Source organism: Sceloporus occidentalis, unplaced genomic scaffold, assembly GCF_023333645.1.
Source record: "Sceloporus occidentalis isolate IW3139 unplaced genomic scaffold, rSceOcc1.0.p SCAF_8, whole genome shotgun sequence".
Taxonomy (NCBI): domain Eukaryota; kingdom Metazoa; phylum Chordata; class Lepidosauria; order Squamata; family Phrynosomatidae; genus Sceloporus; species Sceloporus occidentalis.
This window is the reverse complement of record NW_028316988.1, coordinates 20,680,551-20,704,500: the sequence shown is the minus strand read 5'-3', so window position 1 is coordinate 20,704,500 and position 23,950 is coordinate 20,680,551. Positions and strand designations below refer to the sequence as shown.

The following is a 23,950-nucleotide window of genomic DNA, read 5'->3' as shown; positions in this document are numbered from 1 at the left end:
ATCTGTCCTGTGTTAGAAGACTTTTATTATTTATTGCTCATGACATAATGTTATGTTCCTCTTTTCTTGAATGCAGGTGATAGCAGAGTGCTTTTTTTGTGTGTGAATGTTCCTGCCTTCAGGAAAAGTGGACCATAATGTTACACGAGGAAAATAAATCTTACACAAGACAGAGCACATCTTGTTTCCTTGTGCACCTCCCACTCAGTTCTATGCAGGCTCTGTTTGTATCAGAGCTATGCTTGGTAGAAACAGTTGGAAGCATTCCCAAGTAATTTTGTTTTCAGTCCTTCTGAAACCATGAGAATGTTATCAGGCTGATCTTTTCCCTTTCTCTCTTTGTAGCTGAGTGTCCTGGACACCTGTGCCTTGATCATGAAAATAATTTGTCTTGAGATCTACTGTGTGGTCAAGTAAGTATCACTATAAGCATTTTCTACAAGGAATGATTTCCATTGGTCCATCATGTAGTGTCTTTTCGCATCCTTGTTGGGTGTATATAGGCTCTCTTTAAATGTTTTTGTCACTTTTTAACACTTGATATATTGGCTTGTAGCCTTGATATTGTTTCATGTTGTGGAGAGAGGCTGTTTGTGCAAATATGAGGAGAACACTGAAAGAGTTCCCGTCTTTGCTTTTGTGCACAGGGGTTCTTTGGACCAGTCATTGAAAGACACACTTAACAAGTTTTCCACAGAGAAGAGATTTGCATACTGGTCAGGCTATGTGAAGTCCTTGGCATTCCATGTGGCAGAGACAGAAGGCATTGGCTGCACCTCTGTGACCGAGTACCAGATGCTGATCTCAGCATGGCGGATGATGCTCATTGTCTCTGCCAGCCACGTAAGGACTTTTGTATGTCTTGCTATTTAAACCCAGATGTTTAAGGGGTGGAGAAGTGAAAGAGGGAATAAATCTCAACATAATGGCCTAAATAATTTAGTCTGTGTAACACAGTTGAAGACAACTGACATATCTTGTTAACATGCAGGGGTAGCTGTGTTGGCCATTTAGCAAATTCAAACAAAAATCCACTAAACAGTGATACCTTTATTGGCCGACCAAAATGCACAATAAACTTGTTGCAAGCTTTCGAAGCTCCGCTAGCTTCTTCATCAGGCAAGATGTTACAAACCAAGCAGGAGAAAAATGAGAGATGTTAGTAAGATGCCTGCATTCTGTTGTTTCTTGTACAATTAAAATGTAGTACAGGTTGAGTCTCCCTTATCCAGAATTCCAAAATCTGAAATATTCAAAAATCCAAAATTATCTACACAGGTGGCTGAGAGTGTGATATCTTTGCTTTCTGATGGTTCAGTGTACCTTTGAACTATGCTTATAAGGTGTATACAAAACATAAATGAATTTCTTGTTCAGACCTGAGTCCCATCTCTAAGGTGTCTCATTAAGTATATGCATAGATTTCAAAGTCCCAAAAACGCAGACATCCAAAACACTTCTGGCTCCAAGCATTTTGGATAAGGAAGAAGGACTCAACATGTATGTGAATTAACAATGCAAGTGACTTGTCCTGCAGAAAATTCCTCATGAGTCTGATGTCCTGTTTATAGAGGAGCTTTCTGTAGGTTGTTCCATCCTGGTGTTTGAACTAGTTTCTATAATCTCCAGTCAGTTTAGTCATTGACTGTGTTGACTGGGTAAGTTGAGGGATGTTGTTAAACACACTGAAAGAATGCTGTTGTAGACGTTTACGACATCATGCCTGAAGAAAGAGAGGTTTTCCTCTCTTAACCTTTATGAACAGCGTAACTCAGGGTCATCCCAGAAAAATCGATGGATCAAGATTCAGGACAAAGAAAAGTTCTTAATACAACACAGAATTCTCTAGATTGTGGAGTATATTAGGCAGTCATCTTAGCGGAAATCAGTCTGTGCCCAAGTTAGCAGAATGGATATACTATGCTCTGCAATGTGTCACTGAGTACTTGGCCCTGGAGAACAGCAACAGGGAAGAGGTTTTGTTATTTTAAGGACTCACTGAAAGCATTTGGCTAGCCGTGTTTAGCTATAGCTTGCTGAACTAGACTGACTTCTGGCTGGACCCTGCAGGGTTTTTCTTATTTAAACAAATGCTGGAGTGCAGAACACTGTTCTGATTACCAGAAGATCAGTCTGTTATGTTCATGATGATTTTTATAAAATGTGTTAACTTGTCCATGTAAACTGGAATCTAGTTTTTTATGACATCTCAGGCATGCAAAGGGGAACAGTTCAACCGAACCTGGTTTTGATAGCCTAAATGTTACAGTTGGTTAGCCACAGGTACTGATTGCTAAATGTACATTGAATCTAAACAAAAAAATATTTTGATGTTTTGATTGTACCTGAAAGAAATAAAAGATTTATTTTAAGAAATAAAAGATTAATTATGGACTTTGCCCTCCCTAGGCTGACATTATGCACTTATCTGACTCGGAGATACAGCAACTGTTCCTGGATGTTTTGAGTGGGACCAAGACTTTGGTGAGTGTTTATATTTTAGCCTTTTAAAAACTGTTATTTTCAACATGGATTGGATAGACTGGTTTTCAGCTTTTAGTAGGCTCTTTGCTTCCTGAAGTTTGACTTGAGATTTTTCTTAGTTGCCTAAATTACGGTAAGAAAATCCAGCAGCAGCAGCATCCATTTTTTGTAGATTGAGTACTCTGTTGGCAGTCTTAAAGATATAGAATATAAGAAAATTCTCAGAGTAATTAGGCATTGGATGGACAACATTTGAGCATCTAGCTCATTGGGAAGCAGGTTACAAGACAAGGCTTATGAGTTCTTCCCCACATCCTTCAGTTGTATATCTTGGTACAAAAATATTTGCAGTTCACATTGTTCCTTAGCACAGTTGACAAAGCCTGCATGTCTACATTCTCTGAGCTGATTTGGTGTGGATGGGGAGTCAAATACTTAAATCACTCTTTTCCCACATTCATAGGCTTTCCCCCCGTAACATTCCTTCTGAAGAGACTTTAAAGCATTCATTATGTTCCATGTGATTTCGTCTTGTTATGTGCCTTCAAGTAAACTCCAACTTATAGCACCCCTGTAATAAGGTTTTGTTGGCAAGATTGCTGCACGGATGGGTTGTCATGGAGGCTGAGATAATGTGACTTGCTTAAGGTTACCAAGGGAGTTTCCATGGTGGAGTGGGATTTGAACCATTTCCCAGATTTCTAACCAACAATCCTTGCTCTTCCATGAGACTTAGTGCTTTTGCATTTTCCATTTAGGTTATATGGAAATGCCCACCATGTGTGAAATTGTTTGTCCTAATTATATTTGGGGCACATAAAACATAAAATTCTGTTTAGGGATTCTGACAAAACCCTTTTTGGGTACTAGCAGTGGAACTTGCAAGATTGTTTCTTGGGTAGAAAGTAATTTTAAAATATTGTCACTTTATAAAAATAAATCTTTCCACAGTTGCTGGTTCCTACGTCTGTGTGCTGCTTGCAGCTAGGATCCATGCTAAGCACCCTTCTGTTAATCCTGTTGAGACAGTGGAAAAGGTATGTGCAATGGGGAAAGATCTAGGGGATGCTTTGTGTACAAAGGTTTGCTGGTCAGCATCCTCCATTTTCTGTTCAGGCTGGGAAAAATTCCCATCAGAATCCCCAGGAGTTGCTGTCTGTCGTTGTGATGTCAACAGTACTGTGCTATATGGATGAATGGTACGCTTAATTATAAAGTTACTTCTTCTGTTTATAGAGATTGTATTAGATTCAGCTGAAGAGTACAAGAAATTGGAATTGGTTGAAAGTTTGAAAACAACTGTTTTAGAAATGCTTTTCTCAAATTCATGTCCTCCAGATATCCTTGAAATCCTCCAACTCCCAGCACAAAAGTTGGTCATACTAGCTCAGGATTGTAGTACAAGATATCATCAAGCTGGGCAGCAGGCTGGGGAAGGTGGGCATGGATGGACTAGACCTTCTGCAGAAGCTTCTGGAATTGAACTTCTTTGTAGCCACTCTGAGGAACCCCACTGTTGTCTTCACCATTGTTCTCTTGGTGAACACCATTGTTCTCTGTGTAGCCTGTGAAATTTTGGTTGGCACAAAGTGAGAAAAGACGTTATGTGCTACAATAAGGTTTTTAAGAGCTTCTCTCTCTTTCTCTCCCCCCCCCCCCTTCTCCCATTTCTGTTGTCAGCGAGTTGGACTGTGTGGATAAAATCATAAATTCCTTGATGCAGATCCTGGATGGCGTGCTTCAGGCTGACCAGCTGATGATGGAGAAGACCAAAGCCAAAGTGTTCTCTGCACTGATCACAGTCCTCCACATGAAAGAAATGAAAGGTAAAAAGCTCCATTTGGAGAAGTCCTGAGGAGATACATTTCCATATATTTTGAATCACGCCTTTTAATGTTACTTCCAACCTAGTGGGGAAGGAGCCAACATGGAAACCTCCAAGATGGTTGGGAAAGGGCTTGGAAGTACTGTCTATATTCATTCTTTCCCTTCGAGGTTAGACCTTTGAGCGGCTCATGAGGTATTCTCCCTGGACTACTGTTTAAATCACGAGGCAGCAATGTGTGCTGTGCTATTGTTTCAAATATGTTTTAAACTGCTTTATCTATGTACTTTTAAATAGATTTGTTTGTTTAATTAACTTTGGTAAAATAAGATTTTAGCTGGACTTTAAATTTTTGTAAATTGCTTTGAGTCCCTTTTAAGGAGAAGTGCAGGGTATACATTAAATAAAGAAATATTCATTGAATGATTCTGGGTATACAGTTTTTTGAAATGGAGATAGAGAAGATTTTATATTTAATTTTCTAGTAGGGTTTTGTTTCAACTTGGGATTGAATTATAGGAGTTTTGTTTCCCCCTCCTGCTTCTCTCTGGTCTGTGTCAAAACAACGTGTTTTATGTGTTTGTTACAGTGAGCGAGATCCCTCAGTATTCCCAGCTGGTGTTGAGTGTGTGTGAAACACTCCAAGAGGAATTTATTGCCCTCTTTGATCACACTCGGCATTGCTTGACCTCTGGAGATTCCACAGATGACAAAGACAGCATGGAAACAGATGATGCCTCCAGACATAAGCAGAAAGACCAGCGAGATGGGGCAAGTACCTTTTAGCAGCCTATAAATTGTGAAGGCTGATTTGTTTGCTTTTGACCCCAATTTTTCCTCCCCAGAATCTGTTGTGAGTTGCACTCATCAAAAAAACTACAGCTTGGGTCCAGGTTATTTGAAGGACTATACCTCCCTATATAAGCCCAATAGGGCTCATCTGGAGAGGCTCGTCTCTCTGTGCTCTCAGTCTCTTTTGGTAGAAACAAGGAAAGGGGCCTTTCATCATTGATGAGATTCCATGGCAGGGAAAGGAAGAAACTTCACCCATTTGGAGATGGCATGATAAAAGAGGTTAGGATCATTGGATAGCAGCCAAGATAATGCAAACTGTGAGGATATTCCTCCCCCAAAACAAAATACTTCATAGAAAGTTAGACTGCATTTTAACTGCACGCAAAAGCATCTTGTTGTGCCTTTGAGATTAAGGGGCTCTACAGACCATCCCGATAGAGTGGTGTCCCGCTACCACTTTCAGCGCCGGTCGGGGCCGCGGCAACCGTATGCCTCGGTGCCAGTCCAGTGCTTTGCCAGCTCTAAAAGAAATAGCAAAATGCCGCTCTTTTTAGAGCTGGCAAAAAAGCATCCATGCTGCTGCCACAGCACTTTTTGGCGCTCCTTTCAGCATGCGTCATATAAATGCTGTGCCAAAGGAATGCCGTGATTCTGCCCACTGGGTGGGCGGGCAGGCAGGCAGTATAACAGTGGCGTGGGAATGTTGTCGGGATGGTCCTCATCCAAACACCATGCCCCCCACGCCGTCACTTCAAGCCAGTCTGTACAGCCCCTGTGTGTGTAAAAGAAGTTGTAGCACAAGCTTTTGTAGACTGGGCCCATGCATCTAAGGAAGAAGACAAAGGCTACAAACATTTATGCTACAACTTCTTTTGCACAGTCAGTCTCAAAGGTGCTACAAGATCTCTTTGTATTCTGATATTTCAAGCTAACACAGCTATGTCTCTGAATTGTACCCACATTTTAACCGTTGACGATAATCTGAATGTCTAGCAAAATACACAGTGGTTTTAATCTATTTCCATGTATTAATTGAATGTCCCTAATATTCTGTTTTTATCTATATTTAGTTTCCCCCCTTTGCCTGTTAGCCTAGGTTACTATTCTACAAATACCTCTAATAGTTTTGATAATTTGTTCCATTGTTTTACTGAACGTGAACTAAATATGAATTTCAAAAAGCGTTATTAGTTAGTAACAGTTATTTACTGTGGTTCAGCATCTGTCTTTCCTCTATCCTAATAGCCATGTATCCTTCCTCTCTTTATGGCAGGTATGTGTGTTGGGACTTCATCTAGCAAAAGAGCTCTGTGAAGTGGATGAAGATGGAGATTATTGGCTACAAGTTACCAGAAAAATCCCCATGCTCCCAACTCTTTTCACCACCCTGGAGATCAGTTTAAGGCTGAAGCAAAACCTCCACTTTACAGAAGCCTCATTACATCTGCTGCTAACTTTGGTCAGGACCCAGCAGGTGAGAGGTGCACAACCTTTGTTGTTCTTTCAACACACAGATCAGCTGGCTGGTATCATGATATGTGGTTAGCGAGCATTGTGATAGGTTGAAATGGTCCTTTCCAAAATAGAGCATTTTCATTCATGAGCCACAAAAGTATATATATGGTCATTTGGGAGATATGTGGAATTGGAACGTGGTGGCTACCTGACAATTAGGAGACAGTGTTGATATAAAAAGATGTGTCAATATAAAGGGTGTGCCAATAAATGGATAAACCTAGCAGTGCTGAGTTCTCCCTTTGGCCCGGGGGAAAGTTGGTTGTTCTTCCAAGAGTGACTGATCTCTTGTTTGCAGGGGGCAGCAGCTGTGGCAGGAGCTGGCATCATGCAGAGCATCTGTTTGCCCCTCTTGAGTGTCTACCAGCTCAGCACTAATGGAGCTGGTCAGGTGAGTGACCCTTCCTTCCCATATCTCGCCCATTGCAATCAGGATTGCTTACTCTGTGCCAACTTGTTTTACTGCCACAATGAAGTGGGGGTGGGGGGTGGGGGGTCTGTATACAATCTCTAGTGTATTAATCTGCATTATTATTTATATAATGATTTGAGTGTGTGAGATATCTGCGACCAGCATTTATTTGTTGAGCTGTCTGTACAGGTGCCACCTGCCTCTCGGAAATCTCTGGATGCCCCTTCCTGGCCTGGAGTCTATCGTCTTTCCATTTCGTTGATGGAGCGCCTTCTGAAGACTCTCCGGTACAACTTTCTCACTGATGCCTTGGATTTTGTAGGTGTCCATCAAGAGAGAATCCTTCAGGTTTGTTATTAAATGGTTTGTTTGCTTGTTTAAAGTAATTTCTAGCTACCTTTCCCAAGATTAGAGCCTCTTCTAAGTACACCACAATTAAAAGCAGAAGTACCAAATAACCTCTACAACTGAAATTGACCTGTAAGTCTTTGAGATGAGGAAGAAGGCGTTATGCCTTCTTTGAAAATTGCTAGGAATAGAGTGGCTTTGGACTCCTCAAGGGAGTTATTCTGTGTCTGGGAAGGAGTTGAAGCAAAGCTTCTTAAATGAGCCTGCCTGAAGTTTAAGATCTGCAGAGGAGGGCTTCCTCTCAATCATACTGCCATCCCAGGCATATTTGCTGAAGGTACAAGAGAGAGCTTTCTCAGTGGCTGTTCCTAGGTTGTGGAACTCCCATCCCAAAGAGATCCACTTGGCTTCTTCCCTGATATGTTTCCATGACAGGTAAAGACCTTTTTGATTAGGGAGGGCATTTGATTTTTAATATGTTGCAGCAGATAGAGCTTTTGATGGAAGGCGTTGTATTTCTATTTTATTGTTTTAAATGTTTAATAAAAACGGCTTTTAATTTTTCAGTGGAAAATGGAAATCTGATTTAATTGTCATAACTTTTGATAGTATTTTTTAACATTGATAGTTTAGTTTTTTAAAGATATAATGAATGTTAAATGTTTGTAAACCACCTTAAATCCCATGCTGAGAGAAAGGTGGGATATAAATTAAGGAAAGAAAACAAGCCATTGCTTCTTGCCACCCGCGTACTCATCATATCGGGTAGTGTGGGTCTGTAAAATTTAATGGCGAGGCAAGAGATGTACAATGTTTGTGTAACCAGGCATTTAATAGGTAACAGTGCCAGGGAGGTTTTTTTATTGGGGGGGAGGGGTTTGTTTTATTTACTTTTTAACTTCTCTATGTTTTAAAATAATTTAATATTGTATTAATTGTGACAATTTTAATTGTTTTGGAAACTGCATTGGTAGATTTTAATTTATTTTTGGGGGGAGGGGGACACTCAGCATACCAAGAGCAGGGGGAAGGCAAGAAGTTCTTCCTCTGAATCTTGTTTATTTTTCTATCTTTCCAGTGCCTGAATGCCGTCCGAACAGTGCAGAGTCTAGCCTGCCTTGAGGAAGCAGATCATACTGTGGGGTTCATTCTTCAGCTTTCCAACTTCATGAAAGAGTGGCATTTCCATCTGCCACAGCTCCTGGGAGATGTGCAGGTAGGGAGAGCTCAGGGTTGTTCTTCATATTCTTGCATCATATCGGAGAAGGTATCACCATATCTCCGCTTGTGGTGGTCAGCTGGCAAATGGCTCTTGTACTCAGGTTGAAACAAAGAAGGCCAGCAGGCTCTTCAGCACATTACAAGAGTCCTTTTGGTTCAGACTAGATGCTTTAGTGTTCAGTTCGCTGACTGGCCATCGCAAAGTTGTGAGTGCAGTAACAGCCTCCTGTTCTTTTTCTCTAGGGATGATAATAACACATCAGTTTTCTCCATTCCCATAGGTTTCCCTCATGCTCACTGTATCTATGTTCTGGTTTACAATCAACCACTCTGCCTCTCCCATCTTGATTCAGAGTCTTCTAGAATCAACATTTAAACACCTATAAATGTTGCTTTTCTCAAACACTGCTGGCATGAGAATTTCCCCCTGTGCCTTAACACTTCTTTGGCTGTTGTGTTTCTTTATATGCTCAAGGCTTATTTCTTGTCTGTTCTCATTTGGTCAAAGCAGAACACTTGTTCCTCATCCTTTTGTCACTCTTTCTCAGAATTTAGTTTTAAAGCTGCATTGCCACCTTTTTAATGTAACTTCTTCCTTATCTACTACTCTTGACATTTTTACAGGCCTGATTTGTTCCTAGCTTTCCCAGTATCTGAATAAATCTGAATCCTTGTCTGTCCACACCACTGTCTCCTCAGCTTTGCTTTTATAGCCCTGCACATAGAGCATAGCAGTTGTGAAGAAAGGTACCTGGGAGGTTCTGACTTATAATCTTGTACCCAGCAATCTAAATTGGTCTTTCAAGACCTCCTGATTATGTAGACCTGTGTCACTGATGTGTGCCACAATCCAACTTCACCCCAGCGCTGTCTACCTAGACTATCCACACAATACATGCAAGGCAAGCAATCCATGGAATTTACTTGCCAATCATATCAGAAATCATAGAATTCTAGAGTTGGAAGAGATCTCAAGGGCCATCCAGTCCAACATTCTGCTGTTCAGAAAGACACATTCAAAGCACTCCTGATAGATGGCCATCCAGCTTCTGTTTAAAAATCTCCAAAGAGGATATTAGGTACAGTTTCAGTACATGCCATGGTAAGGAGGGACTGTCATCATTGTAAAAGGCGAATCACTATTTCTAGAGACCTGAAAATGGGTGATCTGTAGGCCACAAAACAACCCTGGGGTTCCATATATTGCCACAGGGCTGTACTTAGCCCACTTCATTGTTGTTGTCCATTTTACAGATGGGAGATGAGGTTAAGAGAGAATGCAAAGGCAATAGTCTGAAAATTGAATTTGGGTTCTGTGGGTCTATCACATCCTTTCCATGGAAAGTCTAGTGCCTAAATCTTACATTTACTAAAAGATATGTCTTGCATGTTTCAGGTGAATCTGTGCTACCTGTGCCAGGCTTGCACTTCGCTCCTCCATAGCCGCAAAATGCTTCAGCATTATTTACAGGTAAGGGACCTAGAGTGAAAAAAGAAAGACTCCCTTCCTTGAAGCCCCCAACTAAAAGCCAAGTGCCCATTGGATGGTACCAGTCCACATATTGTCATGGTGGTGGGGTGTTGTTCATAGTTTTTTAAAAATTCAATGCTTGCATATGTATTTAAGGACAGACAGTGGGCACATATGAATAATACTCAGTTGATTTCAGTTGTGGTAGTGAATCTGAACTAGTATTTACTCTACTATAAGTTGATCTCATGTATAAGTCGAGGGCAGGTTTAGCAGCCAAAATTATGCTCTGGATCTGGTGTCTTCTTCAGTTTCTCATCTGTGCACTTCTTGGTTGTGCTTCATTTCAGACCAAGAATGGCGATTCCCTTCCATCGGCCGTCATGCCTCGAGTCCAGCGTCCTCTGCAGGCTTCTGCCAAGCCACCAAACTCAGAGACAGAAGCAGCAGAGCAGAAGGCTCTCCGCACTGTGCAGTACAGCCTCCTGAAAATCCTCAGCAAATCTCTAGCTGCCTTGCGCAACTTCACCCCGGACATCTGTCAAATCCTCCTTGATCAGGTACCAAACTTACAGGCTCTTCTTCTTAAGAAGAAAATTGCAGAGTCATACCTGAGGCTGTCATACTTGTGTCTGCATTTTGCCTTTTCCCTCAAGTGAGAACTGAAGAAGAATTCCTTCCTTGGTTACTCCAGGAAAAATTAGGACATGCTAGTGAATAAAGGATCCAGCTTTTAAAAATGAAATGCATTTCTGTCCCACATCCTGACAGATGGGAATCTGGATGGAGTGGAGTAGTCCAGTATCCCTAAGTCTTATACAGAAGGTGCCAGGTCACTTTATATTGCACATGTGCCAGGGTTAACTCTCCATTACTGACCAGATGTTTACATTGTTTGAGGCTAAGCATCAAAACGGCTAGATTTCTTCCAGAGTCCTTGCTATCAGAAGGCTTTTCATTCTTATGTGCCAGGGAGTGCCAGGTATGTTACTTTAGCTGTGTCAGTTTATTTTTCAGGAAGAAAGATTCCTGAAACCAAGGTGTAATTCTAAAGAGATGCAATCGTTTTTCTAAGTTAGCCCAAGCAAAGCCATCTTAGCATCTTCCCCTTTGGAACATGAAGTGCTCCAGATGATTTTTTGATAGTAGCTCTGGTCATCCCTAAGGATTAGCTAGAGTGCTTAGGGATGATGGGAGTTGTAGTCCATACTCTTTTCTACATTGTTCTAGGCACTGACTAAGGTAGCCAAAATGAAGGAAAGAGACCTCCAGGTGCAGATGGGAATGGATCTCCCCTTTTCATGTTCCACTGTGAATGCCTTCCTTTTCTGCCCCATCCTACTGGTTAGTTCCAGAACTACTTAAGTTCAACAGGAGGGGTGCATCATGGGCATTCAGAGTGTATCCTTAGGGCACTTGGGAAATACAGCTGGGCTGTGATTTTGATCTCTCAGCAAATGTTCTACTGGAGATTCTTGTTTTCTTGCTTCCCTTAACACATGCCATGTCTGAGGTTCTTAAACTGCAAGTAAGGTGTGGCACACTTGCATTTGCCACTCTGCTGTGGCAATCAGCTTACATCAGACATCTTGGCTTGTGTCCTGTGATGCAACACGAAATGGGTGTCTGTGTATGCAAGCTGTAGTTCATTTGCACAACTTAATTCACTTTACAGTGACTCACATATTTTGATGTTTCTTTTCAGCCAAATTTCTACGGTGGGCAAGAATCTCAGAGCTTTGTTGTACATTTCAGACTTTTATGTTGGGCATATTACTACAATCAGAATAAAAATCCCTGCAGACAGAAAATGAGCATGCCAGGATTGGTACCCTAGTTGTCTCCTTCACATGTGATTTGTCTGTGTTTTAGGGCTCCCCCTCCCGACAGTAAATCTAACATGACATTCTAACTTGACTAACAGGACACCAGCCATAGCATCGGAAAGACTATGGCCTCATGGCATGACCCATCTTGGATTCCATGCATTCTGATCTCGTTCTCTCTTGCAGTCACTGGACCTTGCTGAGTACAATATCCTTTTTATGCTGAGCTTTACTACTCCCGCCTTTGATTCTGAGGTGGCCCCCTCCTTTGGGACACTGCTGGCCACTGTCAACGTGGCCCTCAACATGCTAGGAGAGGTAAGGATCTGGAGGGATCTGCACTAGCACAATAAATAGAAGAATCCAGCACATTGTTTAGATGGTGTCAATGACTGCTGTTGTGCAAAACACAATGGATAATGCACTGTGCGCAGCTACAATACACAATGTTGCTGTAAGGACAACTTGCTGCTGCTGTCAGCAGAATAGTATCTGTTGCACTATGACAGATAATTCACCTTGCATACATAGCATGGCTGATGCATGCATATGTCGCCAATGGGATGTCTGGAAACCCTGACTTAAGAGCCATATAGTTGGGAGAGACCCCATCCAGTCCAACCACATTCTACAATGCAGGAATACACTGTTAAAGTACTCCTGACATGGCCATCCAGCCTCTGTTTAAAAACCTCCAAAGAAGGAGACTCCAGCACTGTCCATGGCAGTGTATTCCACTGTCAAACAGCTGTCACTGACAGGTTCTTCCTAATGTTTAGGTGGAATATCTTTTCCTTTAACATAATTGACTCATGAGTACAAGGGGAAGTATTATTTCTCTTTTAGCGGCTGGGGAAGCTGTTTAGTTGTGACTTTTTCCAGAGTGTATTAGCTCTTTATTACTAAAATACATATGAGGAAGGGGACCAAGATTCTAGATGAGCTACTTAAGTATATATAACTAAATAGCATCTCTTAGCCTATATTGCTTGTAGTAGGTGCTGCCCTATAAGTCAGGATTGGGGAACTTCTACAGTTTCTCATATTCCCCTACACTATTGCCAAAATCATTAATATGCAGGGATTGTGAATTATGTGTAACTTTAGGTTATGCATTCATAACTGTGATTGTGAATTCCAGCTGGAATTTTTTAATAAATGGGGCAGATCCAGTAAATCCAAGCACTTTGGTATCAGGGTTTCTGTGTTGGAATTGCAGTGGTGTTTTAACTGTTTCATTTACAAATAGTGTACTTGCCACTAAATTGCCAAACTCCAGTCCAGGTTGTTCTTTTCTGGCTGTCTTCATGTTTGATGATAACTTATAGTTTTTCCTTTTTTGTAAAGCTGGATAAGAAGAAGGAGTCTCTCACTTTGCCTGCAGGGCTGACCACCCAGCAAGAAGGAAATAAGACTCTCAAGTACGTACCTAATTTCCTTTATTACCCATCTGCAAGGAATGGGAGGTGGGACACTTTTTCCTAGGCTTTATGCTTCCAATCTTTGCCTCCTTGAGACTTTCCCCAAAAGCAAAATTTGTTCACCAGCAGCTTCTATTTAGGAATATTTTAGTACCCAGCAACATGCCTGCTGCATTTAATTATATGTGTATCTGTTTTAATTTTCTGTCTCTTTAATTTAATGTCTCTTTTTGGGCACAGAGGAATATTTTCTTGCCCTTTGAGCCCTGACCTTTCTAGCTCCAGGTAGTCCTGATGCTGTTCTTTATTGGTGGGGAGGCAAATTCAGAGGAGGAAAGGTGACTGGTCTTTGTTCTGAGGAGAAAGAAAAGGACAGTGCATTCATCTGGGAGTTCATCCGCATTTCTTCCGTCCTTGTGCATTGTTCATGAATGACATTTGGTCTAGATAAGTAATTGCTGACAAAATAAAAATGCCAGGCTTTCAGACAACCTTGCACTTAAGGCAAAATCCATCACACTTGGTCAAGCATATACATGAATGGCTGTACTTGGTAGCTGTTGTGGCTTGTTTTTTGTTCTGTCCTAGGCTAAACAGAATAAAGAGGCAGTCACAAGAACATGTCTTCTGCTTTTGGTGGTGATTTTGTTGTTGGGTGTATATCTCAAAGGTGCAAAACAACAGTAGAAAAAGTATTTTTTATCATGACAGCCTTACAGCACAGGAACTGAGTAATAGGATTGCAGGCAAGGCAAGGATGTAGTTGTTTCATGTTCACCAGCTACACTCTGCTGTCCTCAGTGGACACTGACTGGCTTCTATAACTTTTGTGCTCATTGGCAACTATTGCCACAGAAAAATCCCCAGCTAGGTCTGCAGCTGAAAGGTCCTAGTTCATACTGGCATTGTCTGCTCCTCTTCTGATGATGATCAAGCCAAAGAGGATCTAACATGGAAAATGGGGAGTAGGACACTGTTAGTGAAAACAAACCATCATGTTACAGTACATAATTGTCCATCCAGATGTAAAGCTTGTATTGAAATGTACCTAGAATTGTGAAGTCATAGGCTCTCATGGCCGGCATCCATAGTTTTTGTGAGTTTTTCGGGCTCTGTGGCCATGACCTAGAAGAGTTTATTCCTGATGTTTCGCCAGCAACATGGCCACATAGCCTGAAGTACCTAGAATTGATTTTCCTGGAGGGAATAGTACCACCACCTGACTCTAAGCCAACATCACCACTACTTCCTGTAGTGCTTTTCTCACTGTCTGACTTGACATTTCTTTCTTCAGGTCTCTTCTTATGTTTACAATGGAAAACTGTTTCTACCTGCTCATCTCTCAGGCTGTCCGGTATTTGAAGGACCCAGCTGTGCACCCAAGAGACAAGCAGCGGATGAAACAGGAGCTTAGTTCCGAGCTGGTAAGTAGATAGATGGCTGTATTAAGCCACCCACCACCTTCAGCATTCATACGAATTGAAGTGACAGGTTCATTGCAGCTGATACAAACAACACACTCTAAGAGTATTTCCTGCTTGTTTCCAGATGGTGTGCATAGTAATCTAACAGGTCACATTTTCTTTTTTAGAGTACTCTTCTCTCCAGCCTCTCCCGTTATTTTCGCCGTGGCGGCCCCTCTTCTCCTGCTACTGGTGTTCTCCCCTCTCCGCAAGGAAAATCTTCATCAAAGCTAGGTCCTGAAGGACAGGAACCTCTTTTCCAGCTGGTGCAGGCCTTTGTCAGACATGTGCAAAGATAGATTCCATGCAGCCCCTTTCAAGATGATCACCCAAGTTCATTTCCATCAGCTTTGGGCCACACCCCTGGCGTCAGGAGGAAACTTCAACACCTTCGCCAGAAGAGCATGCTCTCTAAAGGAAGTGGAATGGTCCAAAACCAGATGCCTTCTTAAGAGAAAACTAGTTGTTGTTTGTGTGAGATGAGTCAATCTGGCTTGGCCTTAGTGAACCAATTCCTTATTGTTACAGTTCATGTAGGAAGGAAATTGGAGGGAAAGAGATTGGCTTGAAGGGACCTTTCCTGGATTGGGCATTAACCTCTCAGTATAAAGATGCAGCCTGCCTCTGGTGAAGCGTAGACAAAGGATGGAACCAGAAGTGAAGACCTATCTGTCGACTTCTCTTAGTTGTCCCATTGGACCAGGCACTCCTGCTCAGGCTTACCAGAGTGCAGGTGAGACTTTTCAATGGTGGGGGCAGCCTCTTCCTTCAAGACACATTTTAAAGCCAGAATTCCATTGCTTTGGTCTCACTCTTTTTGTATTACTTGTTCCCTATTTATACTGATTAAAAACATTTCTAAGCAATACTGGAAGTATCATCATAATGCTCCTTGGAGTATCATCATAATGCTGTGTTTCTCTTTTTAATTCAGAAATAACCAGGAATAAACTAAGAGCTTAGTTGCAACAGGGATTTTAAGGCGCCATTAGATGCTCAGGTTTCTATTGAGCCTTGTAGAAAAACTACTGAAATTTCTGGAGTAATACATTAAGACTCCACATAAGGCAACTGCCATCTATGGATGATGATGTGTCACCTGAAAAGTTTGAAAAAATACTGCTACAAACTAAAACCACTGTTTGTTGCCCTTAGGTATTAACTTTATCCTAGGCCTACTGGAAAGAGGAAGGAAGCAAAGAAGTGAGTTGCAGGTATAAATTTATTAGTCAAAGGTAGCAGTAACAAAAGTATTGGACCCTTTCTTTTACATATGAGCTCTTTGCCCACTTCCTTCCCAATCCAAAGGTGTTAAAGGCATTCACAGCAAATAAAAGCAGCTGAACCTTAGCAAAAAGACAAACGGCTCAAAGAGATTGAAAGGTGTAGAAGCCACCCAAGGGCACACAGTGCACATGCATGTGCTGTACCAACTCTTCATTCCTTTCAGTGGCACTCTGTTCAGCAGCATGCAGAGGACATTCTTGACATAGTCAGGGGTTGGCAGACAAAGCACCACTGCAAGGAGGAGGGTTGAGAGAGTGCTTTTAGATAGAATTCAAAACTAAGGAAACTGTGGAAAATATTTTAAGCACAGAGATAGCAATAGCTGCAGTGTTAAAAGTCTTTGCTTTTCAAGAAGATGGTGAGAAGATACTTGCTTTCATTCTATGTGGACCCAAATGGAACCAGGTAGCCTACTGGCTCCCATACCCCCTGCTATGGGTTTGTCTACATTACTTATAAAACCCTGAATTCCCCCTGGGCTTGCTGCATCCTGTTTTCATTACGCAGGTACCAAACCCCAAACCAGGCCCTGGCTCTATTCACAATGTCCAGACCCAATGCAGGGTTTCCGCCTCTTGTTTTGCATTAAACAGATTTACTTTGCCCTGGGTTTTTCAGAGAACCTGGAGCAAAATGCAGTGACAATGGCTGGCTCCCTTCCCATGTGATCCCTGCTAACGTCCCTGCAAAGATGCTCTACGGATGTGAGGTCAGAACGAGGTGCGCAGTGTTGGTAACATGGCTGAGCGCCTTGTTCTGACCTCAGAGTGACTTGTTCCTGCAGTGGTGGTGCTGGCCAGTTCACAGGGACTGCATGGGAAGGCAGCTGCCTGTTGTTCACTCAACAACTGAACACTGAAATCCTGCAGCAAGGAATGGATTTGGGGTGAATTTGGGACCAGAATACTCCAGAGGCTGCCAGGAGACTTCTGTTAAATGTAGACAAGCACTCTTTGACATCCAGTAGGTAAAGAATTAGCTAAGCATTTCAGCCTTGACTACCCAAGCTATCTTACTTATTCTTTACTTATTCATGTTACTTATTATTGACTAGTATCAACCTGACCTAAGGATAGTTCAGGGTGGGCCGTCCAGCCAGTGTGAGACATTAAAAGATGTCTAGTCGAAGGCTATATGGATGGCCACAGAGGCCCACCCAAGAGATAACTGAACCTTTTCTAAAATCATTATTATAAACGTGGTACCTGTGAGCAGAAGGTGAAATAACTGCTGCTTACGCCTCCTGACCACTATCCTGAAGAGAAGCTTCTGTACCTAACAAGATTCCTTTTCAAAAGTTAACAATCCTGCTTTTTTGTATATGCCAATTGTGCTTTGATGCTTGAGCAGAGCCTGCAACAACGCTGAATATGTCCACGATGTCCTATGGAAAGAACAGAATTCTGGAGAGAGGGAGAAAACCTATGCCAAAAAAAAAAAAAAAAGCAAGACAGAAAGACAGGCTAGGTGCTTTATTGGCAAATGTCAGTCATTATACATATGCCACACAAAAAATGCTTTGCAGCCAGGCTAAATTCAAAAGGCTCAAGAGAAATGTCAGAAACCAAAATAAAAAAACAAACGCAGCCAAGTAGCATCTGCGCAGCTACATCTGGAAGGGCAGTCGATGAAGCCAACTGAGGTTTTTATTTAAAGAAGGAAATTTGCTCAGCTTGGTTCTGTCCTCATTCCAGAGAACGAAATATGGCTTACTCAAAAGACAGGGGAGTCCCTAGGCAAGGAAGGTCTGCTGCAGGTTTTAACGCATTTCCCATGACTTCCAGAGTTTCGCTCCCCCTGAGTGCTCCAATGCAATATGAACAGAGCAGATGAGAAGGTCAACAGGAGCCATTTCCAAGCGTGTGGTTTTAAGTGTCCAAGCGGAGAGGCGTCTCAGGAAACTGATCTGTGGTTTGTGGTAAAACATTCATCAAGTCCAGCCTTGCCAGTTAACAGGTACAAGAATAAATAAAGCATATCGAGACAACAGAATGTTCTTTGGGTCCGGGAGACGACAGTGTCAACTCAGTAATGGAAGGAGCCCAACAGTCATAGCAAAAAGGTTTTGAACCACTAATCCCATGAACCCATGATGATAATTGTGTTTCTCTCTGGGGTTGGTTCGCCACATTCTTTGGAGTCTCCCCAAAATCACTCATTAGTGGCAGAGCCACTTAAAGACTATGGAGGTTTGAGAATCTAACCCACACCAGATAAGTCTACTAGAATATGTGACGTTTCTACTAGAATATGTGACGTTTCTTCTGCATTGATTCACAGTTCTTTAACAAGTTTGGAAGTGGAATTAAGGGTTTGGCTCAAATCAGGAAATTAATCCAGCTCCACCAAATCCCTCTGGAATGTATAAAATGGACAGAAATAGGCCTGGAACAGCCATCAGTGAAATGAAGAGCTTAATTCTAGAAAGTCCATTTGCTTTGAAATAAAATGAGTTAAGTGCAGAAGTGGAAGAACAAGGGCTAGTTTCGTAGCCATTTTTAAGGGGCTTAGAAACTAAAGGAAATCCATCACCAACCTCTCAAAGCTGTAATTGAGGACACCGTTCAGTTTTGGGAGCCTTGTAAAAGTGAAGGAACTCACAACTGCCGCCACTACCACGCACAACAACCCAACACCACCAGCAGCCTCTCAGTCACACCGGGTGGCCTTAACCCAAACATTTAAGTGAGGAAAAAGAAAAATCTGACCCCCGAAGAGAGCAAATGGTCTCGGATGAAATCATCATCAGCCTTTAAAAAAATGTCAGGAGAGAGGAAGGGGGTTGATTTGCTTTTGGGATTCCTTCCCAGGCGTGTTTAGCTAAGCAGTTCTAGGTAGGTGACGGGGACTTTGCCCTTCTGGTTGCCCCTCTCGCCTATAAGCCAGTCTGGATCCATCCCTGGCAGGCTGTAAACCATGATCATCTAAAAGAAAGAGACAGGCAGACATGACCAGAATCAGATATGGGCTATACATAGGCAGAAGCATCATGGTTATGGTGCTAAATGCTTAATTCCGGCACAACCCACTCCCCAAATCCCCACCTATTGGGCAGCAGTCACTGCCATCTATGGGGGTCTCTACCCCTGTTGCTCTGGAAGCAGGTGGCTGCTATTTTCACCTTCCTGTGAACATTTCCCCCTTGTGTGAGGGGCGAGTGGACACGGTAACCAGCTATTTCCACAGCAAAAGGAGAATGGACTCTTATTGATCACAACGGGCTACTGAACTCAGGGCTATGTAGGGACAGTGAATATGTAACATTCAGAAGTGTGTAACTCCATGTTACACATGCATAGCTGGGATAGAGGACTCTGGCCACAGTAATGAAATAATGCTTGTGCACTACCTATCACTACCTAGTAAGTACGTAGAGAGATCTTGTAGCACCTTTGAGACTAACTGAAATAAAGAAGTTGGCAGTGTGAGCTTTCGTAGACTTCAGTCTACTTCCTCAGATGCATATGCATTTACAATCGACCCTCTATAGCAGCAGTCTCCAAACCGTGCTCTTTAAGGGATTTTGGGCATTAGGGACCATTGCAGTCACAGCTTGAAAATAGTCACACACACAAATTCCAAAAGCAAACCTCAATTTTGCCATTTTATATAAGGGATATCCTTTAACTATGCCATTGTACAGGAAATGGGTCTTGAGCATACATAGATTTTGGTAGGCACAGAGGGTCCTGGAATCAAATGCTAGCAGATACCGAGCCCCCACTGTACTGTATAGACAACTCACACCAATTCCTGTTACTGGCTTAGGCAGTTATAGAAGGGTATTTGAGAAACTGGTGAAGGAGAAGTGTTTGACTCATGGTACCAACCTCATCTGAAAGGAGAGACAGCTCGCTACTGTCTGCCGCTTCATAATCATAGAGCACCCGGGCCTTCCGGGTCCCACTGGCGGGGGGCTTCACATCACTGGGGTTCAACGCTTCAACAGCTGGGGCAGAGCCAGGTGCCCCGACAGCAGTGGGCACCACTGGAATGGTGGGCACTGCTGGGCCTGTGGCAACAGCAGCCATGGCAGTGGGAGAGGTGGTGGCTGGAGAAGTGGACTCTGCATTTCCTACAAAGGTCCCAGGAAGCCTGCAAAGGAAAAAGAGAAAGGAGTTACCATGCTCCAGCCTGCCACACCAGAACTAATACTCTATTAGTCACATAAGCAAATGTGAGTCCAACACAGCCCTGATCATGTATTTTTCTGGGCAGTTGGTATCCCCTTCCTCTCTGCAATGACTAAGATCTATCCTCCTTGGGTTCACCATTTAGCTACTAGAGTGTCCCCCACGGCCATTCAGTAGCTGGTGGAAAGTGGGGGGCTCCGAAGAAACATCTGTCTGTGTTTCCATAGCCAGGGACTGGCTGATCACCTCTGGAAGACTCTTCTGGACATCATCAGTTTATGCCTGGCTGTGGAAGCACAGCCAGCTGTTTTTCTGACCAACTCCCATTATCCACTAGCTACTGAATGGTTGGATGTCTGTACTGCAGTGGCTAAATGTTGAGTCTGAGGGGATGAGAGGAAAGATGTTGCATAGTTCTTCCTGCAGAACATGTATGCTAGGCTGTGCATTATAGGATCTAAGCCAAAATATGTCACATATGTCTCTGTAAGAGACTGCAAAAATTACCTTTGTGGACTACTAGAATCACATACCCTCCACAACATTTCACAGATGAGAACCAGGACACTTGTGAACAAGCAACATCAGAGTGCAGTCAAGAAAGCAGATGTTATTATTGAGGAAGAACAAACAAGCTAGGAGAGGCTGCAGCAGTTTGCTTTTGCCTGAGCCTACTGGGAAGAACAAGATTCCATACCCTTGCACTTTGAACTCAGTTTGCAGCAAGTAAAGTAAAACAACAGAGACTTGATCAGGACTGTCCCTGCCCAAATGGGACAGTTGGAGGGTATGAAATCATCCCTGACAGAATTTGACTGAAGGGGAGAGTATACATCTCTCAGAATCTCTTATTCCTTAACCAGGCTGTTTATGTTCAGAGCTGCTGCTCTGCCGGCACCTCCATACTAAATTATGGCTCTATACAATGCAAAATCTGAGCTATTCAGCAGGAAATCTCCCTAGAGAGCTCTGTGACGAAAGTGCACTTTGCTCAGGAATCTTATGTTGGTAAGTAAGCGAAGGTTGAGTATTTTCAGAGCCCAAACTGGAACGCACCCATTGCCACCATGCATCCCTGCCAAAGCATTTCTATCCCCTCTCAATATCCCAGGTTCCTTTGGTCTTTTACTTACATTTCTCCTCTGGAACTGGCAGCAAGGGAAAGAGGAGATACAAGACAGTATCAATATTCTGCAATAATAAAGCTTCCTGTACCAGCCCTTAAAAGTAGAGATGGGCAACATATTTGCTTTTGTAAGGTTGGTCAGAGGAAACAGGTGTGCTACAAGATCGCTTTGCTTACTGGCTGTCTATGTTTGGAAGCTTTCCACCTGTAGTAGAATCAGAGTTGGGGGGGGGGGGGCTTGTAAGCCATTTTGTCCAACTTTGACACAAACCACTGAGCCAATGTCTGAACAGACCCATTGACATTGTCTTATGTACTGTTAAAAGAAAAATATGGAAGCAGAAAAGATGGCACTAAGAACCTTAGCCACTAGCCCAAGATGGGACCATGCGCTTGAAGAACATCAAAAAATGTAAGAGCTGAGAACAATTCTTTTAAATATAAAGAAGAGGCATGTCTCTCCTACCTGCCCAGCTGTTTCTGCAGGTCCAACATGTACTGGTAGCACTGAGCATAGTATGTGGTCTGAGCTTCTGCAAACTCATGGAGACAGCGGAGGTGATTGACCTGGAGATAGAAAAGAAGAGAAAGCCATCAGGCAAGTCCTTGCTATTCAAGGACTCCATATTATGAGGAATGGCTAATAGCTAACTAGGGATCTCACTTTAATCCTGAAGAAATCATGGAGCAAGAGGAGAAGGTGACAGATAGCCATGTTTAAATATTCAAAGGAATGACATACTGAGGATGGAGCAAATTTGTTTTCTACTACTCCAGAGATGGGGGCTGCATCTGCACTGCAGAAATCATGCAATTTTACACCACCTTAACTGCCATGGTGCAATGCTATGGAATCCTGGGATTTGTAGTTTGTTGTGCTATCAGAGCTCTCTGACAGAGAAGGATAAATAACTCACTAAATAACTAGTGGTTAGATGCAGCTTAGGACATGACACAATGGATTCAAACTACAGGAAAACAGATTTTACCTAAACATTAGGAAGAACATCCTGACAGTAAAAGGACATTGACAGTGGAAGATGCTGCCTCAAAGAGTGGTGGAGTCTCCTTCTTTGGAGCTTTTTAAATAGAGACTGAATGGCCATCTGTTGGGAGTGCTTGGATTGTGCTTCCTACATGGATTTGTAGTTTGTTGTGACACCGAAGCCCTCTGAGAGAGAAGGCTAAATGTCCCACAAAACTACAAATCCCTGAATCCCATAGCATTGAGCCATGGCAGTTCAAGTGATGTCAAACTGCATTCATTCTGTAGTGCAGATGCAGCCTTGGTAGCTGATAGAAAATGCAGGCCATTATTCACTATAGTCTGTGTTTTACTGTTTTGTAAGCAAAGGGATCTTACAGCACCTTTGAGACTAACTGAGCAAAAGAAGTTATAGCATAAACTTTTGTAGACAAAGGTCCCAAACACACTGCAGAAATAATCCAGTCTGAGGCCACTTTAACTGCTCTGGCTTAATGCTAGGGAATTCTGGGAGCTGTAGTTTTGTGAGACATTTAGCCTTCTCTGTCAGAGCGCTCTGGTGCCACAATAAACTACAATTCCCAGGATTCGCTAGCACTGAGTCAGAGCAGTTAAAACGGTCTCAAACTGGATTATTTCTGCAGTGTGTTTTGGACCTGAGCCAACTTCTTCTGATAAGTCTACGAAAGCTTATGCTACGACTTCTTTCTCTCACTTCGTCTCAAAGGTGCTACAAGATCCCTTTGCATATTGATATTCCAGAATTCATGATGACCTGCTTGCCAGTCATTATCCTCATAGTTCCAGGATTCCTGAGGCTAAACTTTTCTTTCCACTGGCTTGTAGTTCCATTTCGTTTCCTATACACCATTACTTTCCTTCCCAAGAACAACCCCACAATCTATGTCAGAGGGACTCACATGGGTGCTGCTAATCCCTTCGAGGAGGAGACGGGTCACTTCTGCTTGCCTGTCGAATTCTGTCTGGGCCAGCCGAAGTTCATGTTCCGCCTGCAAGAAAGCAGAAAATGAAACAAGACGACAGGAAGAATCACTGCGGATGATTTGGAAAACAAGAGCACAGCCTCAGAAACCTGAAACAAGCCAAACACAGAGCCTAACACTAAAAATCCTTTAGCTATGCATCTCCCCCTCCTACGCAAGGAGACAAACTCTCCGACCATCTTTTATTGTGGTGGTCGTGAGGAGTAGGGTTGCCTGGTCTCCTTTATTTGGGGTCCAGAAAGCTTGTCCCTTATAGGACTGGAAGGTGTTCCTCATTATAACAGGTGTCCCTTATCTGAGAACTAGAAAACCTGTCTCTTATAGGGCTGGTAGGTGTACTTACTATATGGATGTCCCCTATTTGAGAGCTGGAAAACTCTTGCTTTTAAACAGACTGAAGGAGATAACAAAAAAAATCCCATATTTCGGGGTATGCACCCTTCACAAAGACAGAAATATGTGTATTGTGTATTTGATTAATGTGAAAAATATGTTATTTTACAGAGAAAAACATGGCAGCTTTAACTGAAATTAATACACTATGACCTCTGCATCTGTTCCCGCAGTTTCACTTACTCGCATGCGGGGAAAAGGTCTCTCTCTAGGCATCTGGAGGTCCTCCAGCATGACTATT

General features: G+C 42.6%; 2 protein-coding genes across 7 annotated transcripts in view; one reads left to right on the top strand and one right to left on the bottom strand.

The window, feature by feature from the left end:
• NUP188 (nucleoporin 188) overlaps nt 1-15,649 on the top strand; it is a 46,471-nt gene extending 30,822 nt beyond the window's left edge. Inside the window, exons 29-44 of one of the 2 annotated variants that reach the window (XM_089535159.1) lie at nt 346-413; nt 648-843; nt 2,410-2,484; nt 3,436-3,521; nt 4,165-4,310; nt 4,899-5,080; nt 6,378-6,578; nt 6,918-7,010; nt 7,221-7,379; nt 8,458-8,595; nt 9,997-10,071; nt 10,422-10,631; nt 12,084-12,215; nt 13,245-13,318; nt 14,613-14,742; nt 14,910-15,649. In XM_089535159.1, coding sequence (XP_089391285.1) covers nt 346-413; nt 648-843; nt 2,410-2,484; nt 3,436-3,521; nt 4,165-4,310; nt 4,899-5,080; nt 6,378-6,578; nt 6,918-7,010; nt 7,221-7,379; nt 8,458-8,595; nt 9,997-10,071; nt 10,422-10,631; nt 12,084-12,215; nt 13,245-13,318; nt 14,613-14,742; nt 14,910-15,080 — 2,136 coding nt within the window. In that variant the 3' untranslated portion in view covers nt 15,081-15,649. Of the gene's footprint in view, nt 1-345; nt 414-647; nt 856-2,409; nt 2,485-3,435; nt 3,522-4,164; nt 4,311-4,898; nt 5,081-6,377; nt 6,579-6,917; nt 7,011-7,220; nt 7,380-8,457; nt 8,596-9,996; nt 10,072-10,421; nt 10,632-12,083; nt 12,216-13,244; nt 13,319-14,612; nt 14,743-14,909 lie in introns of both variants that reach the window. The other variant, XM_089535158.1, reaches the window with a different exon arrangement.
• A 1,876-nt stretch (nt 15,650-17,525) lies between these two features.
• The window catches only part of SH3GLB2 (SH3 domain containing GRB2 like, endophilin B2), a 48,553-nt gene continuing 42,128 nt past the window's right edge, over nt 17,526-23,950 (bottom strand). For 3 of the 5 annotated variants that reach the window (XM_089535157.1, XM_089535154.1, XM_089535156.1), the window contains 5 exons: nt 23,233-23,322; nt 21,794-21,894; nt 21,335-21,349; nt 19,899-20,163; nt 17,526-18,992 (listed from right to left, as the gene is read on the bottom strand). In XM_089535157.1, coding sequence (XP_089391283.1) covers nt 18,885-18,992; nt 19,899-20,163; nt 21,335-21,349; nt 21,794-21,894; nt 23,233-23,322 — 579 coding nt within the window. In that variant the 3' untranslated portion in view covers nt 17,526-18,884. The remainder of the gene's footprint in view (nt 18,993-19,898; nt 20,164-21,334; nt 21,350-21,793; nt 21,895-23,232; nt 23,323-23,950) is intronic. The other 2 variants (XM_089535153.1, XM_089535155.1) reach the window with 1 other exon arrangement.